The sequence below is a fragment of the Poecilia latipinna genome, unplaced genomic scaffold, assembly GCF_001443285.1.
Source record: "Poecilia latipinna isolate Pla-1442-1.1 unplaced genomic scaffold, P_latipinna-1.0 Scaffold578, whole genome shotgun sequence".
Lineage (NCBI taxonomy): Eukaryota > Metazoa > Chordata > Actinopteri > Cyprinodontiformes > Poeciliidae > Poecilia > Poecilia latipinna.
In genome coordinates, this window is record NW_015113194.1 from 237978 (window position 1) to 256834 (window position 18857).

The following is an 18857-nucleotide window of genomic DNA, read 5'->3' on the forward strand; positions in this document are numbered from 1 at the left end:
TTAATTTTAATACGCTTCTAATTGTATAGTTTTTTTTTTTTGACGCAAATCAGATCTCAATAATAGTTTTCTTATTGGTTTCTGTGTTGGGATGACGCATTATTTTCAATAGAGAAGTAAAGAAGTGTTTGTGATAAAAAGCCTCCCCATGCGCTACACACCAAAAGCAAACAGACGTAAGCACTTGCTTATCTCTCCTGGATCTGCAGCAGGTTACCTTAGCTTCCCTCACCATGCATAAGCCCAACAAACCTCTGCTGCAGGAGCTGGGAGGCCCGCCCACGCCGACACCTGGACCAATCCGTGTCCTCATAGGAGGACAGAGCGTTTATTTGTCTCAGACGCCGCAGAGGTACGTACATCCAAAGGGAGGTGCGTGACCCTATCTAAATTTCCATACGCTCTAATTTGAATGCGGCTTTTATCAGAAACTATGAACCCATCCAGTCTTCGAAGGCTGTTTTCCGCTTGCGATGTAAACAAGTCCGGAAGGATCGAGTATGAGGACTTCACAGTGGTCTGCCGGGAGCTCAGCGTCCCGAACGCTGAGGTCCAAACTCTGTTCGATAAGTTCGGAGCTTGTGAGGACGGCTACATCGACTACAGCCGGTTTTCCTCCAGGTTTCAGGAGGTTTCGGAGACTCTCAACTTGGCGTCATTTGGCTCAGGAGCAACCTCGACTCCGTGGGAAGAGTTCGTGGACAGGATAGATGAGGAGTTTACCCTCTCTGAAAGGTAAAGTCAATAACCGGACCGGAGTCTCACTTTGACCAGGATTTACATACCAGTGGCTACAGCACTTCTTAGCGACGATGTTTTGGAGAATAATCCATATTCTTTTAACTTTGTTTCGCTTTTAATCGTGCTACAACCACAAACTTTACTATCAGAGTAGTACATTAGAAAGAATACATGGCTTTAACATTTCACAAATACAAATCTAAAAAGTGTGGCGTGAACTTGTGGGACAAAGATTCCTTGACAGGCTCAGATTCATTGTTGAGCATCTGTTGAAATCAAATTTACAGTGGGATTCATGTTTGGTCTGTGACATGACTATTCTTTATTATTCTCTGTTCTAAACCTTTCTAATTTAATTTAATTTTGTCTACATGTTTAGGCTTGAAGGTGAACTTCCAACCCAGTCTCAAGTCTGGGTTGGAAACAGGGTTTAAGCTTGTTTGTTTATAAATGTACATATTGCTCTTAATACTTAAAAACAAAACTGTGTGAATGTTTATATCTGTTGCTACTGTTGCTTTTATGGACAATAAAAACTGTGGGGGTTTTTTCTATTCTAAATCATTTTTAGTCTTTTTTTTTAACATTTTCTTCCAAGAGTTTCTTGTGTTTATCCCCATCTGACCATCTTCACTGTCCCTACTAAACAAAAACATCAGAATGATGGGTTATTGTTACCATCATGGCATTGTGTTCTTTACTGTGCACTACAAAACACAATCTCACCAAGTACCTTTGGTCCAGTATGTAGTTGGTGCGCTTGACATAAGAGAAAACTAACTTACAAGTAACATTTCAGCAAGATGCATCAGCTTGATTAAGTCAATAATTCCTTAATATTGATGAAAAAGTACCAGTTCCAAACTCTAGCCCCAACTCTTTATTATCTTTGGGATAACATCAGTCTTCAAAATATCAAAATGAGTCCATTCCAAAGTGTTGAAGATCTGTGTTACTTTAAAAATAATGCAGAGGTGGTGGCGGTGGTAAGAGTTTATCCTGCATCATAGGGTGGTTAGAGGGCCGATGGCACCGATCATGGCAGCCTGCAGGGAGCTGCCATGTTTGGTGAATGACTGAATGTAGTGTGAAACACTTTTGGGGTCCTGTGGACTCGGTGAAGCACTATACAAGTACAGGCCATTTACCATTTTAAAGTCCTCTAAGTTTTGCAATTTTTTTTATTTTGTAACTGTCAAACGTTTTTCACCAAATAGCTTCTGTAGAAAGTAGAAAGGATGGGAAAAACCTTGCATGCAATTTTCCTGAAAATAATCTGAAATAAAATCAGCTTTTATCTTTTTAATTCATTTAACTTCAATTAAGCATTTGATTGATAAAGCATGGATGTTGCAATGAGGCTGCATTGATTTGGGAAAGATAAACTTAAAGTTTGAACAAGCAATTAAATATGCCATGGCTGACCAGCAGATGTGCATTTTGAAAATGCTGACTTCTAATGAGACACGCTTAGTAACAATTAGAAGTGAAAATTTGGGTTAGGACCCAATTACACATTTAAAAGAGGTTATTCATCTACATATCACTTGTTGTTCGTCAGCCTCTCATTTCTTTTGGGTGTTTGGTTGCTGTTTCCTTCTCATTGCTGTTTGTAAGTTTTTGTTCTACCCCTTACAGTCTCAGAGAGCAGCTGGCTGACCTTTACCAGGTCATTCACTCCTCTGCAAACACAACTCTTCTGCAGGCGTATGAGGAAACCGTCCACTCCCTTGTCAGTCTAAGCCTGGAAAACAAACTAGCGAGTGAACAGTTGGAGACCAGTTTGAAGAGGTAAGAAAAATAATGCAAGTTTTCTGTCGCGGGGTCAGTGAAGCGAGCTGTTGTCTTGGAAAATGAAAATAAACGAACATGTAGGTCATAAAGAGGTTCTGCTTGACTAATGAAGTCCTTTCCTGATGCTCCAAAGATTGCTCGGAAAATCTCCATGAGGTTTCATCAGTTCAATGTATTGTGCAGCTCTAGTGCAAATTGGTTTTGCCTGTTAGACATGATTTTTGTGTTTGTATCTATTTATTTATGGAAATCAGAATGCATTTGTTAAATTAAAACTGCAATGTAATGCATTACAGCTTTTAAATGGTGATTGCTTCATTTGATGTTTTTATTAAAATAAAAAGTACTAAGTCAAATTTACTGAAAATCTGCCAAAAAAGTTTTTTAACTTGTTTTTTTTCTTATGGCTTCCTGATGTTAACATTTTCAGTAACAGTTTCTCAGTCGTTTTTACCATGCTAAGCTCTTTAAATGTTAATAGATAACTTGGTAAATGTTTTCCAATATTAAAGGAGACTATTGTGGAGTTAGCTTGTTCTTCCTTGTAACTTGTGGCTCTGTGGATAAATTCCCATTAATGCAGGCTGATTGTCTCTGAGATCTTGTGATGCTATCGCAGTTTACTGTGCCGTGTATCAGCTGGCTCATCGTGTTGCTGCACTACAGCTTCTGTCGTTTAGTATTTTGCTTTTCGAATGTTCCCTTAATTATTCTCTAGAGTATTCAGAAAAGATCTTGATTTGTGCTGTTTGTTCAACATTTTTGCTTATGCCATTGTGCATTTAATCGGCACAAAATCCATGTTACCTCACATGAGGAAAAGTGGTTTCAAACTTTTGACATTACAAAGTACACAAAAAAAAATTACTAAAATAATTTTCTTTGATAAATGAACTTGTAGGTTAAACTTAGCTTTATATCTTGGTTAAGCAACATTAATGGCGACAACTTTCAGATGCTAGAAGCACTCTGTTGTGTAGTACAAATAGTAAAAATGTATAGTAGCCTAATTCATTTATCTAATAGTGATGTGGGAAGAAGCCAAAGTATGCAGAGAGAATCCACAGGCAAAACATGCAAACTCTTTGCAGAAAGACCCCTACCTGGGATTTGAACCAAAGACCTTCTTTCTGCAAAGCAAACGTTCAGCCGCAACTTTTCAACTCCAAAAGAAATGTGTCGGTCAAATTAAGAGGTTACTTTAAGTCTAACTCTGCCCGGACTATAAATAGTTTTGAGCTCAACTGCACAGCACTTTCAGTAACTTGTATCTTCCTTCCACTCATAAGGTTTGTATAGTTAGGAATTTGCTAAACTAGCAGGCTTATGCTAGTCCTATTCCTTTCTGTTTTTCATATGACCTCTGTTCATAACATATTAAGTCCTAGTGCACTAAACCTGCAGAAATGGATTTCTTATGCTTAATAAATTTAATGCACGCCTGCTTTAACATGAGCTATGGCTTGGCTGAGCAGGTCACATCACTATAATCTGTTGTCACATCTGCAAAGCTGGTTGGGGAAAACGAGATTTGTTAGATCTCACGTACACAATGCACACATTCCCCGTTTAACAGTGTTTCTCTTTGTGCAGTAGGATAGGAAAAGGTAAAAGTTTTTTTTTTTTTGTTTTTTTTTTGTGTTTTAGTTTAAATAGTAATTAATTTGTGCTTTGCAAACCAAAATTGAAATGAACATTTAAATAACTGCACAGTCCTAAGCTACAGGTTCCCAGCACAGCAAATTTTGCAGTGTTAAATCCACACTTAATCATATTTATTTGTGTAACACATTTCAGTAGCATGTCAGTTCCAAGTTCTTTACATAGTGAAAACCTAAAATGCATCATAAACAGACATAGTCAACCGTTGTGAAAACAAATGTTACATTTTGTCTAGTGCCACTGTTAAAACAATCAACACACATCAAACATGTTATTTGGTGCATAATAAAGTAGAAGTACTATGATCAAAAGCTACTCTAAACAGGTGAGTTTTATTCTTGATTTTAATTAACTCAACATTTCCAGTTTTCTGGAAACTGAGATTTGATTTGCATAGAAGCTGAATACAGTTTGCACTTACGTGTATGTGGTTATCAGAAATTGTGTTTAACTTTTTTTCAACAGCGCATTCTACTCTGTCTGTTTTGAAAGAGTCGATAAACTTTCACACTGCATATTTAACACTCCACAATTTACTGTAAGTGAGGCAGGAGATGCAGATGTAATCCTGTATGGCAGGTCGTACCTCTAACTGCAAAGAGGAGCTCTGGCTTGGCCTGAATCCTTCTTGTCTTGTGATCGCTCTCTCAGCAGTCACACTCGTCGGATCCTAGCTTTACAGTTCAGTTTGTATCTTCTACCAAAAATGCAGCTACATGCATGCAGGAGACGGGTATAGTGATTTTTCTGCCCCATGTCTGAGCTCTATCTCAGGTTGAGTTAGTGCACAGTATGAGGTAGGTGACATTCCTTCCCTTAAGGAAGCAGGAAGCTTTAAATACACTGCCCTGCCCAGTTATTTAGGCTTTATAAGAAGCTAAGCATGTCTCTCTATTGTGTTTTAAAGATGTCTGGGAATCAATTGGCAAAGTCTTTCCTCATTTGTGCGCTGATCTAATGAATGTGGGTGGGTGAAAAAGATCAGCACATTTTTACAAAACTCTGTCCCTCCCTTGTCTCTGGTTGGTTTTGTGTGAGGGTTGCTTTGAGTAGAGTAGTCAAGTGTGAAGTTTTGACTGAGCGGACGTGTGGACCTGAGCTCTGGTTATGCAGTTGTGAGCCTGCAGTTCCAACCCGTCTTGTCCACTTTTGTTAAAACAGAGCTGAGGAGTTAAATACCAGTCGGCTGGCCGAGCTGGAGGACGACATTCAGCAACAGTTAGCCCGAGCAGAGGAGCGGGCCAGAGACGAGGTGAGTGCCATATGTACAATTTTTATGTACAAACATAACGAGTTAATGTTGCTTTCCGGCTGAAACAAAAAGCTTGTTATTATTTTTTTTTTTTACCAGAACCACCTACATAGCTGTGGTGAAGTCAACAGGTTATGTGTCTTTCTCACAAAGAGGCTCTGTAATGTCAGATGAAAGCCTCGCTTCACGCTCTTAGCCGGCCTGCACCTCTGACTGCTTTGGTTTCATGTTTGCAGGAGCGAAAGAAAATGGAAGGAATCATAGCAACCATGCAGAGGAAACACAATGATGAGATTGCAGATCTGCATGCCACAGCTGATCAACTGTTAATGGTAGGCCTGTCACAGAAAAACGCATATGACTTTTTTTTTTTTTTTTTTTCTCCAATGGAAAATATTCTGTGTTTTACACTTTAACAACTAGGACAACAAATTCTATCCGAGACAGTCTAATGCATTCAATGTTTGTTTTTCAGCCTGTCACACACATTTGAAACGCATACACATTGTCTAAAAACTGTAAAAGATACGCTGCAGGTTCTTTTGAAAGAGACTTTAAATACTATGTTATTGTATTGGGATTTTAAGTGGAAGTAGAATCATCTGTAATGACACAAATTGTCTCAGAGCAGAACAGACTAAAGGACTTACTTTGCTAGGTACTCCATAAAAACTTGAAGTGCCTGTTGATCGTAACCAGTCTGAAAGAAATGCACAACAGTTGATGATATTCCTCACAATTTATTTCTTTTTTAACTTTATTGGAACTAACGTAAGCCTCTTCTGAAACTACTCGGGCAATAATAAAACACAAAGTGCTTATGTTTTAACACAGTAGCTGTCTGTGTGTGGAAGCGCTTGCTGCTTTTGTCCTGTAGATGGCCACAGTTGACAGTAAACACAAATAAAGACACCAGCTCTTCCTTGTAAGCAGGATTACTGGTTAATGCTGCTCACAGTGATGAGTAGAATGTGTGCACTCTTTAATTTCAAGAGATTTATTTTAAACCTAAGCCAAACATGCGTTTGGGGAAATCCGTAAACGGCGATCCCACTCTTCATTCTTGCGTCATTATGTTAGACTTACAAGTAATGGTGCCTAGTATATACAATTAAAATTTTCCCTCATTCTCCTGTTGTAGTATTTGACAATATGTGAAATGTTAACTAAAACTAGCAACAGAAACGTGTTTCAGCTGTCTAACAAAATGTTTATGTGGCTTTAATTTGGAGAACCAGGAGAGCTCTGAACTAAACCACGCTAAAGACGAGGTGATCAAACTGAACAAGCAGATCAGTGATCTATTGCAGGTAAGGCATCTGGATTCCAAGTCAATTATATCACATGCACTTTGGGTTAAATTGCTTAAAAGTGCGTCTTTGTGCAGGAAAATGAGCAGTTGCGAAGTTCTCTGGTGCAAAACCAGACAAACATGGCTGTACTCCACTCTGAGCTGGACAAGCTGAAGAACATGTTTGAAGAGCAGAAAGCCCAGCATGAAAGGTAAAGTTTGTTGTTTTTGTTGTTTTTTCTGGTTAAATTAATACATTTTGTTCCATTGCTTTATGGAATGAAAGTGTGTAATTGTTATTTTTTTTTTCTTCACAGAGAAACAGAAGTATTAAAAAAGATGGTGACAGAATATCAGTCGTACTCTAACCACATTCAGGTCCTCCAGTGAGTCCACCTTGATCATATTTCTTGTTTTGGATGGCCTAATGAAGAATGCAAAAAAAAAAAAAAAAAGATGATTATTATTGTATAGAATAGATAAGATTTAGATATCAAAGGTCAACAATAAAAAATCAAACTTTTTAAGCAACTGTAACAAAATTAAAATGACTTTAAAAATAGAGAAGCAATCAATTTTGCAAAATATCATGGTGGAGAGTAATCCTAAGGTGAAGAGCCGCTTGGTTCAAACCTCTATAGCTTGTAGTATCCAGGTACAGTGAGGGAAATGGACAGTGTGGATCTTAAAGTCTGTGAAAAAGTCACAATATGCAGAAGATCAGAGAGATGTGGAGGTGCAAAGTTGTGACGAGACCTGAAACTGTGAGGAAGAAATTTAAAATCAACACAGTAATTCACAGAAAGTTTATGTAGTTGTTTGTGGACAGAATTAATATGCTTATTGGGGGGGAAAAAACAAACATGACCCAAGCAGCTATATTCTGTATCATTTGGAGTCTATGGAGATTTTCGTGATGAACCACGCAAGTCACTTAAGCTCTATTTGAGTCCAGGCAAATATTGCCAAATACTTTTGGCAATATAGTGCTGGCTGTTATTTGTACAATATTGAATTGTAGGTCTGAGACTGAGTCACTCCAATCCAACTTCTGTTTATACACGAAGAGCATATTTGCACTGTATAAGATTGGTTTCTGCTCTTCTTGTTGATCTGTTTAGAGTGAATATGTGGCTGTAAGGTGTGCCCTTACCAGCTTGTTTGTACAGCAGGTAGTCTATTCGACAGGCTCTCTTGCTAGTGTGGCTGCTACATGAGTGCTTCTTGTGGTTATTCTGAAAAAAAAAAGTAAGCATTTTGTACTAAATACTTACTGAAATCTCAGTTATGTTTGTATTGATGTGTAATGATGGCCCTTGACAAAATATAATGTATACTCGTTTTCTCAGTTATTGACTTCTGTGTCTTCTGACACTGAAGTCAATAATTAAATGAACTTTAAATTGTTTTGTTGCCGAAATGAACTTGATTGTTTTATTTAAAAAAGGAACAAGCTGGACTTATTTTGTAACGGGCTGCTAATGAGCCTATATGATATTATAACTCAAATCCATAAGAAGAAAAAAATGACAATCAAATGCGAAAATAACGACTTTGAAAGAAATGAAAGCTAAAGAGAAATTACAGAATGAGGAACAACTTGATGTTTTCCTCGAGGAACTGTGTGAATATTGACTATATGCTCTTGTACTTTCTTGAACACATCATCAGGGAAATGAACAAGAAGCTTTATGACAGTAATGACGGACTGCGTTCAGCTTTAGCCAGTCAGATGGTTGCAGCTAAAAGGAGGGTGAGTTCCTTGTTTGCTCAGCTATGTTTCCTCATACCTGCTGGCATTGTCAGAAAGAACCTCAATGTTCTGTTAAGTGCACAAGTAAAATAAAATGTTTCTAATCCACTCAACAGCTGTCTCCTCAAGACGAAATCCCTGCCAGGAGAATGAAACCTATTCGACAGAGCACACTCAATCATGGCAGGTAGATGGAGTTCCTGTGCTCACCTGCATGACAACTCGGACTCATCACTGGGAAGATCAATTGTCACAACAATAATCTGATATGTGTGTGTGTGTGTGTGTGTGTGTGTGTGTGCAGATCCGAGCAGAACCCCAGCATCTCCCGTGTGTCCACCTGGGCTGACCGGTACCTGGATAGCGGCTTGCCAATGGACACGGTTGAGAACTCAGCCATTGACTATGATTCTGACGACAGCATGAGCTCTTTGGAAACCGTGCACCACAGTTACTCGTCCATGCTGTCAGATGTAGAGGTGGGGGAGTGGGGGGGAACGGAGCAGGATCGATTAAAAACGGCAACAGTTTTTATTCTGCCAGAACCTTTTAAAATGGTATTTATTCTGGTTGTTGCAGATATCAGAGGTCCGGTCCGAGGCTGCAGTCTCTGTAGCTCCCAGCCAATCCAGCTCCATCTCTTCATCCCTGCGAAAGCCCCTGTCTGCCTTTCCCACCAAGGTTAAAAAAAAAAAAAAAAAAGTTGTAAGATTCATGATATCTTACAAACGGGCAACAACATGGACATAGACCAATTTGTTGGAATTCTAATTAATTAAATAAGTTCTGATTTCATTAGTGCAGGAGTTATCTCATACCTTTTTGTCAACTTTTTTTCTCTCCCTCTTTATATTCTGCTACATGTTGCAATAAGACAGTCATTGGCCAGCGGCTAAAAGAAAAGGGCCTTACTTAGTGGTTGTGCATTACTAATTAAGAATTCACAGAATCTTTGATCCAGCTATAGAAATAATGAATTAATAATACGTTTATTTATTTATTGGATCCATATGTGATCTCGTATTCCTAATTTTCTTTGTGACTCTCTTTGCAGCAGGTAGGGGACAGCGTCACAGTGACAGAAGGACCTTCACCAGTGTACCGTGTTGTTTTAGCAGGAGATGCAGGAGCTGGAAAGTCCAGTTTTCTGTTGCGCTTGACACTCAATGAATTTAGAGCAGACATTCAGACAACGTTGGGTAGGTAACCGTAAATATGCTGCCTTCACATACACAAGTGTTTTTTTTTTTGTTGTTTTTTTTTACTTACAAGCACACTGGAAATACCCTGAAAAAGGAGTCTGTGTTGAATTGTTTTATCCAGAGAGATGCTACCTGCTTCACTTTTTCCCCATCTCATCCCGTTTTAAATAAATTTGTTAAAAAATTAATCTCACAGCTGTGAATTCCTGACTTCAGATATTTTAAAATTATACATTTCTGCACCCAGGTATTGATTTCCAGATGAAGAAGTTGCAGGTGGATGGAGAGACGATGAGTCTGGAGATATGGGACACGGCCGGTCAGGAAAGGTACACCGCTTCCTAGAAAGAAGTTTCAAGATGGTAGCGACATGGAAATAATGGATTGCATCACTGTAAATGTGTAAACATTGACAAGATGCACTTTGCTTAAAAAGAGCTGTGCTTCCTTTTACTGTAGGTTCCGTAGCATTGCCAAATCCTTTTTCCGTAAAGCTCATGGAGTCCTGCTGCTTTATGATGTTACCTCAGAAAAGAGCTTCCTGAACGTCAGAGAGTGGATAGATCAAATTCAGGTAACCACGGCTCTGATGAGACATTAAATGCATCTCACAGATGGTTGTAATACGTACTGTACGTCTTCTTCTGTGTTTTTTTTTTTCTTTAAGGAGTCCGTAGATGAAAAAATTCCTTTTTGTGTTGTTGGAAACAAGGTGGACCTCCGGGAGCAACTTCCTGAAGGAAGCTGCGTTTGCAGCTCACACGGAGAAAAGCTGGCCCAGGTGTTACTTTCACCACATGAATGATTGTTTTATAAAGATGTTCAGCCCTCGAGGTGTCGGAGTAAACAGTCTGCAGTCGGGAATGTTGACGCTTTGCTTTGTCTTCGCTTTGCAGGCGTACGGCGCCATGTTCTGTGAGACGAGTGCCAAAGAAGGAGCCAACATTGTTGAAGCTGTGCTTCATCTAGCGCGGTAGGAAAGTTGCCTGCAAAAATGCCTGTTTTAAAAGTAACTGTAGCATATTGAGAGATGGGCCTGTGTCTTTCTTTGTTTCTACAGAGAAATAAAGAAAAATGGCAAATTGAGGTGGGAGTCAGAATCTCGGATCATGTTGAACAAGACCCTCCAGAAGAAGGTGGTTAAAGGTTGCTGTGGACTGTAAACATGAGGACAGAACAATGAAGGATATCGCGCTGCTTGTATCTCAAAAAGGAACAACATTAAGCTTGTTTACTTTTGTTTTTACTTTATTCTATTTCACCTCTTAACTGTAAACATAGTGAAGGGTTACTCTTTGGTCAAAATGAAGGTTTTTGTAGTAAACTGCACATGTACAAATACAAATTCACATCATGTATTTTGCCGAAAATATTTAAGCTTTTATATTTATTTGGAAATGGATAAGTATTATTACCAGAATTAGGATTTAGCCTAAATATATTTAATAATTTTTAAGAGTTTGTCAAATGTTTTTGTTTAAATATCCCTCTGGAATCGGGACTGTAATGCTAACAGAGATGTATTTGTTTAGAGGATTACATTTACCAGCATCTCCTTCAATATTTTATGGTGAAATATATTTTAACATATGAACTTTGTGGAGCGTTGATCAAATGTAATTTTGAGCTATTTTACTGAGTTTGTTGGGGGGTTTTTTTTTTACACTTTTTAAAGCATGTTTGTAAGCAAAAATAAAGGCAACCCCTTCCCCAAATAAAACTGACTGCAAACAACTTTTATAAACTTATCAACTGACTCTCTTCTAAAAATCCACTTTTCAGTAAAAACATTCAAAGCTCAAGTTCAGTTTTCTTCCCGGCTGTGCCGCTCATACGGTGGGGACCTGCTGGAAGACAACTGGAAATCGATCAGCTCCAGTGAATCGCATATTTTTTTCCTTCCTGCTGAGGATTTTTAGTTTCTTGCGGTCATAATCACAGACGTCACCAAGCTGCCCAAGGCCACCACCAGAGCTCCCAGGATGAACTTCCAGGAAAGTCCCTGGAAACATAAGAAGGGAGTGATATGAATATGATTAATTTATCATAGTATCAAATGAAATGATTGGGTTGAGTACAATTAAAGCCAGATATTTACATACACTATATAAAAAGACACCGATCTGTATTTTTTCTCTTTTTGGTTTCTTCACATTAAATCTTTTTTTTTTTTTTTTATGTAATGATTACTGTGACTTCTATTTGCCAAATGCCAGAATGAGTGAGAATATCATTTACAACTTTATTTTTTTTTCAAATTTTGTATTTTACTTAATTGGTTTTGCGCCAATGTTTTGGGTATCCTTTGAAAATCCTTTCACAATAGTCTCGTGGACTTTTGGCCCAGTGCTCCAGACAGAACTTATGTAACCGAATCAGGTTTATTGCCCACACTCGCCTTTCCAAATCTCCCCACAGCAGGAGCAGAGAGCAGGGCTTTCTGACAGCCACTGCAAAGCAGTGACTTTAACTAATTCAGCTTTAAAATTTCGTCTGGGCTTGATCCACACATGATCACTGGCGATTCCCATGGTGTTTATGCTTACTTTTAAAAAATATATATATTATTGGAGCCATGGTGTTCTCAGAGCTCATAAACTTATACATTTGAAATAAGTAATACAAAAAAAATTATGGCATTTAGCAAATGTAAAGAAATATTAGTAATCCTAACTAACACAGAACATAAGTTTGTGTCTCCATTTCAATTATCCTCTTATTCTTGCCTGTGTGAGAGGCATCAACAGTCTGTCACAGGGGCATCTTCTTACACAGCAGATGTAAATATCTGGTTTCTATTTAATGGCTTACTGAAGACTTTTTCTTAGAAGGAATAAGGAATGGTGTGATATCATCTCCGAGCACCTTTGCTGGTTTGACTCTCCACTGTTGCGTATCTTTGCCTCCCGATTGTTGTTTGACAAGTTTGGACAATTCTGCATGGATTGCCTAAGTGTACAGAAGAAAATGTCTTTAAGAAAACTTTAAAATTATACAGTGCATAAGTAATGTGTTGACAGCACTTCACTTTTTCCACATTTTATGTCACAACCTTATTTGAGATTGTAAAAAAAAAAATGACTCTCTCCTCAAACTTCCACACACAACACCCCATCATAGCAATGTGTTACCGCAAATGATGGGAGGCGGGGTTGTGAAATTGTATTATATTTAAAAAAAAAGACAAGGTGAAGGTGACGTTTAAACTGATAAAATACAAAACCCACTAACTTCTTTCAAGCAGCAAAATGAAAGTTTCCTCAAAGAATTTCTTCACTCTTCTGCTTACAGGTATAATTCCCAAAGCAGCAGATATTTCTGACCCGTCTGGGCAAGTCCAGATATATTGGTGAATGTGGCAGCTTGTCCTCTGTGTCAGGTCGCTGTATTACCGGCAGTGGGATTTTGTAAACAGAGTACAGACCACACAGCCATTTCAAACTGGATTTTCAGACTGTGCAAAAAATAATTTGTGAAAAGCAATCTTTATTACTCTGTAAAAAGTGTGTTCTGTAGCTGAAATTAATGACTGAAACAGATTTTAAAAAAATATTTCTTAACCTTAGATTTTCCGGTAACACTTTATTTGAAGGGGTGTGCATAAGACTGACATTCAATTATCATAATTTACAAAATCATGCAAGGTTGGCACTTTTAATGGACTTTTAATGCAACTTTGAGAGCAACTTTGCATTAAAAGTGTCATTATTTACCAAATGACACTTCATGACAGCATTCATAAACATTCATAAAGACTTATTTATGTTCATGACGGGTATTATGTCATGTTTATGACAGTGTCATGTCAGTCTTCTGCACACCACTTCAAATAAAGTGTTACCGATTTTCCCTCAGTCCTGGTTAGTGAAATTTGTCTAGAACTGACAAAAAAAAAAAACTACAGGGCTCTTTGGAAAAAATGAGTTATTGTTTTGTTTTTGTTTTTGTTTTTTTCACAAATCCTGACCAGAAAGTTAGCTTACTTAGTTAAATAAATAAAAAAAACAAAAAAAAAAAAAATTGTTTCAGTGTTTAAGTTTGATAACAAAAAAAGCATAAATCTTAACGGTTTTGTACCAAAACACAAAAAAAATGCTGAAACAGTTTTTTTTTTTTTTCTTTTCTTTTTTTTTTTTTTTTTAATTAAACTCATATGAAGAAAAAAACTGCTTGGTTATCATGTCTGGCCAAACCTTTTAATGAGCCACAGGAGGGCCTACAGAGCCATTTGTGGCTTTGTAGCTACAAGTTGCAGATCTCTTGAATATCCCAACACAAAGTTGTGCTGAGTTGTGAAGTGGAAGGATAAAGTTATATGGGCTTTACATGCAATACGCTGCATATGATAACAGCATGTCATTGCGGACAACTTACTGGCAGATTAGGAAGGAACGCAAAAATAGGGAGTATCATCTCAGCCACATGATCTCACCTTGGTGGTTGGCTCCAGTTTCAAGGCCTGTTTTAGCACCTCCATGGCCTCTTTGTATTCGCCCTTATCTGACAGCAGCTGAAAGAGATTAGAAGACCTGGAGCTTGAGCACTTCTAGAATACCCATAAATTAAAGTAATTATGTCCCAATATCATTTTCCCTCAAAACAATATCTAACACAGGATAACACATTTTTCTCCTCCTTCAAAGAACGCCACGTGTAGGTCACTATTAGAGATTGGGTGAGATGTTTTATTACATCTCTCGGTGATAACGTGACCCTCACCTTTCCGGTCCTGAAAAGAGCCTTGACGTTGTTGGGCTGGAGGGTCAGGACGTCCCGGCTGGTGTGCAGTGCCTCGTCGAACTGCTCCAGTCTGAGCTGAGCGGTGGCCAGGTTGTTCAGACACTTCACCCGGTATTCCCGCACCTCTTCCTCCTCCTCCTTCATGCCAACATCGTTGCCATCTGCACAGATACTGGCATGTAGCTCACTGCATGCTCCCATGCACTTGATACTGGATTGATTTCATTTTGTTATAAACCAAAAAAGAAAAAAGAAAAAAAACAAATGGAGGAGAAAAAAGTAGTTGCATAAATAATCTTGGGAGGGATTATTATTATTATTATTATTATTATTATTATTATTATTATTTTATTTTATTTTATTTTTTTTTTTTAAATCCTTATTTTAAAAACGCAAATTTCACGGAACAATTCCCTGTGGTTCATGCTCTGCTTTTCAATTCAGCTGGTTATAGTATTCCTTCTCCTGCGTGGTGTCTGTACCAGACCCAAACATCTAACCGAAAAAGGTATTGACCAAAAAAATGAAGATTTGTTCACACAAAAACATTTTACTCTGCACTCTTGACTTGTTGGATCACAAATCCAAGCAGTTCATGAATGGTTTATGTGCACCAAGTTTAACCTTAATGCCGATTTTAGCCATTTGTCTTCAATGTGTTGATTTTTTAAATTTATTTTTCTGGAATGTCTAGTTTTGACTTTGTGTTGTTAGGAGCAAAATAGTTGACACTACTTCCACAAGTTGTTTGTGTCCTGCCACTAAAATAAAAGCTGCACATGATTTAGATTTTCTTTCCTCAAGGCGGAATAGATGGATAAAGACAAATGTGGTACTTTTTTCACTCAGTAAATAACAGCTTGCTTTTTTTTATTTTTAAAAACTGTTCTATGGATGATTTTAGCATGAGAAACAGAACGTTTCTAATGTTACCCCTGTGCGTAATTTAATCTCTGTATGAATACATCTGTTCTGCTGTTTGCTTTTGAACACTTAAAGTTGGATTCAAATCATTTAAAATTCTGCTAGACCTGTAAATATAAGAACATTTGCATTTCTCCAGTTTAATTCTTCATCTTCTCTTTGACTGATTACAATATCTGTATGATCTGAATAAACTCGTCTCTTCGCTCTTATTGATTCATTATGAGGCAGCTGATGTTTTTACTTCGTCTTATTCAGCCACATTTCTCCCTCGGGCTTTCTCTGCCTCGTCGATGATTAGCGTGATTAAGGAGGTTGAAATGGTGGGAAAGTTGATTGTCTTTGATCATGCAAAAGAATTAAGTGAAAGCATTTACGGCGGCGCTCAGCACAGATGGACGCAGCCGTGCATGGAGACGCTGCGATTAGCGTGATTGGTGGAGCACTCCTGTCAGATGACATTCTATACCTGCAGTGTTTGTTCACATGCCCTTGATGTAGCCAGCAGTATAGAAATACCTCAGGATTAAATCAGTGCTACCTTGGCTGTGTGTGGTCAGCACCTCCAGAGCTACATAATAAGCTCTGGCAGCCAGGCTGTACTCCTCTCTCTGGAAATGAAAGTTTCCTCGCTCTCTCTTCTGGTTGCCAACGCGGATGCGGTCGGCGATGGGCAGAGTTTCCGGGTCCGGTTTGTCTCTGATGTCCAGCAGCTGCAGTTGGTAGAGTAGTGGAGCCCATGCAGGGATGTCAGGCTCTCTGCACAGAAATAAGCAAGCAAAGTTAATACCAGGGTACATTTTCCTCTAAGAAAGTTCCCTATTTTTCTCTGTGTTTTTTTTTTTCAGATATTTTCTGTAAAAGCGCAATACGTATCTGTGTCACAGAGTGGATGTCAGAGACCAATAGGCGTCCTTTTCTTCCTTAACGTTTCCCTGATTTCCTAATGAATAATTTTTTTCTTTGTTGTGCTTTTGTCACATCATGCACATATTCTTTGTTTCCATTTAGAGTTCGACGGAGAATAAAAGGATTGACTTCCAGGTCACTAATAAAATGGATACAGTCCCATCCTAAGTGCTATGTGTTGCCATTGGGAGTAACTTGGAGTTTACTTGGTTCCCAACTCAAAGCTGTGTAAACACTTCAACATTGTAATATTGTGCAGGAAAATTAAACATGGATTTTAAAATGTTTTACAAATTAAAATATGAAAAGTGTTGTGTTGTCTAGAAGCATCTTTTGCTGCAAATACAGCAGAAAGAAAGTATTAAGAAAGTATCAGCTTTGCACATCTATGGACTGAAATTTCTGCCCATGCTTCTTTGCAAAATAGCTTTAGCTCAGCCTGATTACATGGAATGCTTCTGTGATTTTTTTTTTTTTTTTGCTGCAGATTTTTAACTTTCACCTTTATTTAGGTCAGTACTTTGACTGGACCATTATAATTCATGAACATTCTTTGATTTTAACGATGTACTGTTGCTCTGGTTTTATGGTACACCTCTGCACCAGCCTCAAGTCATTTTTAGTCTCTAACACATTTATTTATTTATTTATTTATTTTACCAGGATTGTTCTGTATTTCTTTCATCCATCTTCCAAACTACTCTGACCAGCTTCTCTGTCCCCAACAGCATAACGTTTCCACCACCATGTTCCTCAGAATAGATGTCAAGGTGCTATGCAATATTATATGCCTTATTTTATTGACTGTTGCCTTTTTTTTTTTTTTTTCATTTTGATGTTACACAACTAGGTTGTATAATGTGACATTATAAAGGTCGGTTATCTTCTGAGCAAACCAACAAACAGGCATGATCATGGTGCTGAAGGAGCATCAGTGTTAAGATGGCAGCAGGATCTCTCAGTACAGATTAATTTGAACTGGATCCAGCAGCCTATGCACTTCAACAATAACACCTTCAAAGATGTCTCAGCCACGCCAGCTCATTTAAGCGGGCAAGTATCTGAAACTCGTACGAACACGATGGCTCAAGAGTCACTCTGAAAGAAAGTTAATTTGGTTTTTAATCATCTGTCTCCTGTGCACTCGTGGCTCACAATAGCCCATAAGCAGTTCCACTGTGGAGGTTCTGATTCCAGATGTGTGAAAGAGGAAGGTAATAAGACGGAAAGATCATGGGTTGGCAGTAGAGTTCAGTACATCATATTACAAAGATACAATTAAAAGTTGTTAAAAGGTCACTTTTAACAACTAAATGTAAAAAAAAAAAAAAAGATCCCCTGGGTTCAGTTAAAACAGAAAACTTTTAATACTACGTCACAAATTTGGTGAAGTTTAGCTTTCTGCTTGCCTTGACACCGTTGCAGTTTCGTGACAATAGTAGCTCTGAGAGTCGTGTCAAGTCATGAATTATTCAAACTGGTTGTGCCACTGACACAGTTAATGTTACTCCAACACAACTGGTTGTGTACACAGACAGTATGCTGCTGCGTCAGCTGTTGGGATCAGGTTACCCTTTCACCTGTTCCCCTCCGGAGGCCTCGCCCTGTATCACAAACAGCACCCACAGGGGCGTGAAGTTAGCAGCCGAGCTCAGGCTTCAGGAATCTGAGCGCAATCGCCGCAGACACCACTGTTTTGGTGGTGTCAGAGTATTATGAAACAACTGTCTGCCAGGATATGAACGCAGTCTGGCTGTCTCCACTTCGAGCCACTCTTATCAGAAAACACTGGATAACATTCAAGGCTACATCTTATGTAACAGTGTGCAGCAAATAAACAATCATACTTGCAGTGTAGTTTGTGCTGTGGAAATTTGATGAATGGTTTTTAGATCAAATTTGCTTCTTTCTGGTCACCAACAAAAAGGATTACTTTTCTGCAAGGGAATGAAATCAAAATCACTAAACTAAACTGAATCTTTGTGATTTATTTGATCTTCCAGTTGGAACTCTGCAGTAAATAAAATAAATGAAACCGTCCCTTCCTCAAAGTGTCCCTGGTGATTTGTACTAGTGCCGTCCCTCTTCATGATGCTTTTTGTTCTTTAATGTTTCTAGTGCCAGTACCCTAGTTCTTGGCTCAGAACCCATTTTAAAAATTTTAAGACAAGCAGGAAAGCAACAATGCAAAAACAAACAAACAAACAAACAAAAAAACCTTACATTTTTGCTATCTTATTTTCAACAAAAGCTAATTTTACATGAGGCCTGCCTCCTTTAATCGTCAATAGCTTGATTTGCTTTCATTTAACTCGCTTCTGTCTCTTTTGCTGCTCAGGGTGTTTTTAGCACCAGATTGTGTGCAGAATTTCTGTGAGAGTGTGGAAACACCAGCCAACTACCGAGTATGTGAAACTAAAACATGTATTTGTTCAAATTGCTATTTTTCTTTCTTTGTGTGGACATCTGCACTAGGCACAAACTCTCATGCCAGCTTTGGGGCATGTGAATTATGTGTACAGACTGTAATGGATTTTATTTCTGGTCCAATGCTGGCAGATTAGTGCAGCCAGAAAGCTCGTGCATCGT

General features: G+C 38.3%; 2 protein-coding genes across 5 annotated transcripts in view; one reads left to right on the forward strand and one right to left on the reverse strand.

Moving 5' to 3' along the window:
• The first annotated feature begins 323 nt into the window (after positions 1-323).
• rasef2 (RAS and EF-hand domain containing 2) lies at positions 324-11427 on the forward strand. 3 transcript variants are annotated; one of them, XM_015042135.1, is made up of 17 exons: positions 324-735; positions 2380-2532; positions 5359-5449; positions 5686-5781; positions 6682-6759; positions 6837-6952; positions 7058-7126; positions 8412-8493; positions 8610-8680; positions 8798-8972; positions 9073-9174; positions 9551-9692; positions 9943-10024; positions 10155-10269; positions 10363-10476; positions 10592-10668; positions 10756-11427. In XM_015042135.1, exons 1-17 carry the CDS (start codon positions 413-415, stop codon positions 10856-10858), a joined length of 1989 nt encoding a protein of 662 aa, XP_014897621.1. In that variant the 5' UTR covers positions 324-412; the 3' UTR covers positions 10859-11427. The 3 variants fall into 3 exon arrangements, with proteins under 3 accessions (XP_014897621.1, XP_014897622.1, XP_014897620.1); XM_015042136.1 differs by having other exon boundaries at positions 6688-6759; positions 9548-9692; XM_015042134.1 differs by having other exon boundaries at positions 325-735; positions 9548-9692.
• The window catches only part of fkbp16 (FKBP prolyl isomerase 16), a 29380-nt gene continuing 21881 nt past the window's right edge, over positions 11359-18857 (reverse strand). The window contains exons 4-8 of one of the 2 annotated variants that reach the window (XM_015042140.1): positions 15901-16118; positions 14415-14596; positions 14128-14205; positions 12561-12644; positions 11359-11697 (exon numbers count right to left, since the gene is read on the reverse strand). In XM_015042140.1, the coding sequence (XP_014897626.1) occupies positions 11611-11697; positions 12561-12644; positions 14128-14205; positions 14415-14596; positions 15901-16118 (649 nt within the window). In that variant the 3' untranslated portion in view covers positions 11359-11610. Of the gene's footprint in view, positions 11698-12506; positions 12645-14127; positions 14206-14414; positions 14597-15900; positions 16119-18857 lie in introns of both variants that reach the window. The other variant, XM_015042139.1, reaches the window with a different exon arrangement.

Bases quoted from the DNA above. Each gene is read 5' to 3' on its own strand.
- rasef2 (XM_015042134.1), top strand. From the start codon at position 413: ATGCGGCTTTTATCAGAAACTATGAACCCATCCAGTCTTCGAAGGCTG. The intron at 9,693-9,942 runs GTAGGTAACCGT...TTCTGCACCCAG, and splicing joins AGACATTCAGACAACGTTGG to GTATTGATTTCCAGATGAAG. The intron at 10,025-10,154 runs GTACACCGCTTC...CTTTTACTGTAG, and splicing joins GACACGGCCGGTCAGGAAAG to GTTCCGTAGCATTGCCAAAT.